Source organism: Penaeus monodon, chromosome 33, assembly GCF_015228065.2.
Source record: "Penaeus monodon isolate SGIC_2016 chromosome 33, NSTDA_Pmon_1, whole genome shotgun sequence".
Classification (NCBI taxonomy): domain Eukaryota; kingdom Metazoa; phylum Arthropoda; class Malacostraca; order Decapoda; family Penaeidae; genus Penaeus; species Penaeus monodon.
Window position 1 is genome coordinate 30,752,686 of NC_051418.1, and position 4,046 is coordinate 30,756,731.

General features: G+C 35.3%; 1 protein-coding gene across 1 annotated transcript in view; it reads left to right on the forward strand.

The window, feature by feature from the left end:
* LOC119594368 (NADH dehydrogenase [ubiquinone] 1 beta subcomplex subunit 7-like) overlaps positions 1-3,780 on the forward strand; it is a 6,350-nt gene extending 2,570 nt beyond the window's left edge. The window contains exons 2-3 of the mRNA XM_037943428.1: positions 2,192-2,360; positions 3,265-3,780. Coding sequence (XP_037799356.1) covers positions 2,192-2,360; positions 3,265-3,361 — 266 coding nt within the window. The 3' untranslated portion in view covers positions 3,362-3,780. The remainder of the gene's footprint in view (positions 1-2,191; positions 2,361-3,264) is intronic.
* Positions 3,781-4,046: the final 266 nt, after the last annotated feature.

The window sequence follows — 4,046 nt, forward strand, 5'->3', positions numbered from 1 at the left end:
ATATTCAGGGACTCTGCTCCTTGACTTTCACCCAATCATCATGAACTTATTCTTCTTGTGACATTAGTCGCAACCTATTTTCATTTCTGACATTCTTTCCTGCCTATGGTTTTCTATCAATGAGTGTGGTTTTCCCCTCTCATTTTTATAGTGTTATTAGGTTCTGTAATGATACCAAGTTTATTGTTCCAGCTTCTTAGACTGAAAGGATACATAGTGAATTGTCTCATTTTCTGTCATCCTGTCCATCACAGGATGACAGGTGTGTGAAACTGAAGCTATACCAATATCAGTCCCAGTAACTGAAATGAGCATGATAAGTAGGCCTACCAGGAAAATTGTGGGTCAAAAGCAAAAAAAAACAAGATAAAGGGGTATAATTTGTTTCACAGAGTCATATGATGAAAGGTAAGCTTTGCCTGTGGATAAAATGACAGAAAATTCAGGAAGATAGGTATATATTACTGTAAAATGTTTACTTTCTCTTCTAATTTGAACAATATTCCTTTTAGAATTAGAAGTCTCAACATTTTGTTTCTTTCCCAGCTTATTCATGACCTATCCAGACTGTCTACATACAATGTCATTAAAGTTTTCTTTGATGTGAAATATTTATCTCTTGCATCAGGTTTAGTATTCTGGCACAGATGAATTTAAAACTTTATTCATACTTGAGAGAGTTGTGATCATTTTTGTTGGCTGAAATTATAGTATACCCCCTTTTCTAGGGCAGATCATATTCACTAGACAAGAGGGCAGATAAGGAATGTTTGTCTGGTTATAGTATGCTTTGAAATACATCACACTATATGAGAAATTAGTTATCCCTTTGTAAATCTAAGATGAAGTGCCTTAATTTGAGGAGAGGGTTGGTTTACTCCCCAAGAAATAAATGCAAATAAAGCATTAAGGTGGTATTGTGAGTGTGGCTGGAAGAAGCCAAATCATATCAGATAAATTAGTGGATGTTACATGCATTTCATTGATAGCAAAATAAGTTGTCGAAAAAAAATCTCCCACTTTTTGACAACCTTTGCATAATTGTGCTATGATCAGGATAAATTCAGTCTTTTGATGTGAATAAAACTTGGGTTGAGTTTGGTGGTGATTAACACAATTTTTTAATGCAATTTTGCAATCCTATGGCAATTGTTAATCATTACATTATCATTGCAATAGCAATAAGGAATTCATCATTCATCGTCATGAAGCATCACAAAAAGTAGGGAAGAACTTCTCAGCACCACATATTTTGCAGCCACTCTGTGGTTCGACCATTTAGCTTCCAGTCGGTTTCCTATTGAGACAGAGTACTAGACAAATGTGTCAGATCTGATCGAGAGGGTATTAAATGTCGTCTCATTGAAGTCGAGTAGAAATTTTTGTCAAATTTGTTTGTGTTGGGCTATGAAGGGATTACTAAGGTTCTATTAGGTTTCATTAGTTTGGGGGGAATTTTAAGGGAACTTGTAACTGTCAATATTTAATTATTTTAAGACTGGGGAGAGTAGGCAGTGCACTGATATGTATAGGTCTGAGGTCATTCTTGACAGCAAAACACAGCAGTAGTTTACAGGCTATCTTTCCAGAGTATATGCAGTTGTTGTAACACCAGAATTCTGAAAAAAAGGCCATGGCAGATACTTGAGTCATTGTGGATATATCTTTGACATTTGGTCGAGTGCTTACATTCACATTATTAATGAACCAAGGACCACACCCTCTGGAGACAATTTTACTAGTTAAGTCTTGGTAGACAAGAACTCGTACACCACCAGCTTTAGTATTGTGCACCTTTAAAATCTCAGTGTCCAAAGCTGTCCCTCAGTATCTGTCAACCACACATTCACAAGCATGGTAAGGCCAAAGGGAGGATAACGTTTCAGGAAGCCCGGCATTAAGGGTGAAAGGCCATTTACTTTGCATTTGTACCCCCATGTTCTTTTTTTACATCATGTTAGTAATATACCCTACTTAATCAAAATTATTTGTTTTGTAATTAGATTTATGAAATAAGGCTAAAGAAAAATAAATAAATAAATAATGTTCATGAACTTTCAGAAACTTATTTGCAAGCAAAATTTTCAACAGCAAATGTATGGAATGTTTGCAAAGTTGCTTTTATATATTTTTTTGCATCATATGATTACACTTTTCCCTCCCAAGTTGTAATTGAGGTTGTCATTTTCAGAGATGGTGGCAACACAGGAAGAAATGGAGTCAGCCAAGCTTCCCTTGAAATACAGGGATTACTGTGCTCATAAAGCCATTACGTACCAAGCCTGCCGCCAGAAGGTGTGGCCATTCGTGTACCAGTGTGCCCACGAAAAGCACGACTACCTCAATTGTCAATATGATGAGTAAGTAGGACTTTTGCCATCCAACGTTTTTTCTTAGCATCTTCTGGTTCTCAATGAAAAATCCACTATGATATATAAAAGGCATATTTTAGTCCTTTTTACTCTCCTTATCAATATTGTAGAACAGGATAGGAAAAAATGCTTCTTCAAAGTTTTGCACTGACCTATTATCTAAGTTACCAATACACCTAATTGTATATGTTGTATAGTCAGGTAAATCAGTTCATTTTCTTTCTTCCAGGTCACAACATTTCATACTTTTTTTTTTATAGACTTAAGAGATTGTCCTTTCACTCTTAGCCATGTCTGGCCACAGAGTATTTCATTATTGTGTCTCTCTGATTGCACTACTGATAAAAAATATTTTGTATCAAACTTTGAAAATTGCAGATTGTTTAAAAAGGAACTGTAAAGATAACACAGAGCATTAAAGATAAAAGAAAAAGGAGGGGGAAAATCTTTCAGCTTGAATTAAGGACTTAACACATTACATCTTCCTTACCCTGCTTATTGAGCCAATCTTGGCAAATCATACTAAAATTGGGGTATTTTGAATGATTAATTATTAGCCTCTTGAAAATAATGATAGGTTCTGGTTTTAGCTTCAAAGAGAGAGCTTTTTGTTTTTGTTATGAACTATTTTACAACTTGAACTTTATTATCTGTTAAAACCTCATAAACAGTCTCTGGGGCCTATGAAGACTTATTTTCTTTGATTTGCTTTCAAAAATAAAAACACCATTGTAATTTTTGGGTTGTTGTTAACATTGGCCTATGTTCTCAAAGCTGTCTCAATTGCAGTGAAAGGCTGTAACATGAAAGAACAATGAAACCCAAGATTAATAACGAAAAGCCTTTGTAATGACAGCAAATGAGTGGTTAAATATCTGTACCATCTTTACAGTTACATACTGAGAATGAAGGAGCATGAGAGAGAGCGCCGGCTGCTGGAACGTGCCAAGAGGAAAGCTGCAAAGGCTGCACGGGAAGAAGAGGAATAATAAACGTTTATCTGGCATCCTGCACCTTTCATTTCACTCCAATAGGGAGAGGCATGTCAGGGGATGGACTTCTGTAAGGCTTTTTCATACTGCCCATTTCTTATCAAATCCATCAGATAAAAGGTTGTAGTTTCACATGCAGGGAAACTTCCAGTCCATGTAATATTTGTCAACAGGAGTGTCAAATAACTCTGTATTTTGTGCAGAGGCTTCAGATTTATACCTTGACCACTAAATTGGATTTTTTAATAAATTATTATTCTATCTCTATTATTTGGGCTTTTCATGTTGTTGCCAACTTGTACTGTTCACTACGTCTTATGGTATTTATTTTTTTTCCCATACTAGAAGAGGTTCGGTACGTTACATTCTTGTATATAGGTTTATAAGAATTCAGAATAATAAATGTATATAGTTTACCCACTTGTCTCATTCAACAAACAAACTACCTGGCAGATGAATTGTAAGAAATAGTTTGTAGAAGAGATTAAAATAAAGTAATTGTAAGAGTCATAAGCTCATTTCTAATATGAAAAAGGCATGGCCTTTACACAACACTTGAAAGAAAAGTATTCTCAAGTTTTGTCCCTAAGGGTCAAAGAGGCAATAATGTTGCACAGTTGTGTATACAACTCAGTTCTCTCACATATAATGTATTCAGATAAGCAATTAGCCCCAACCTCTA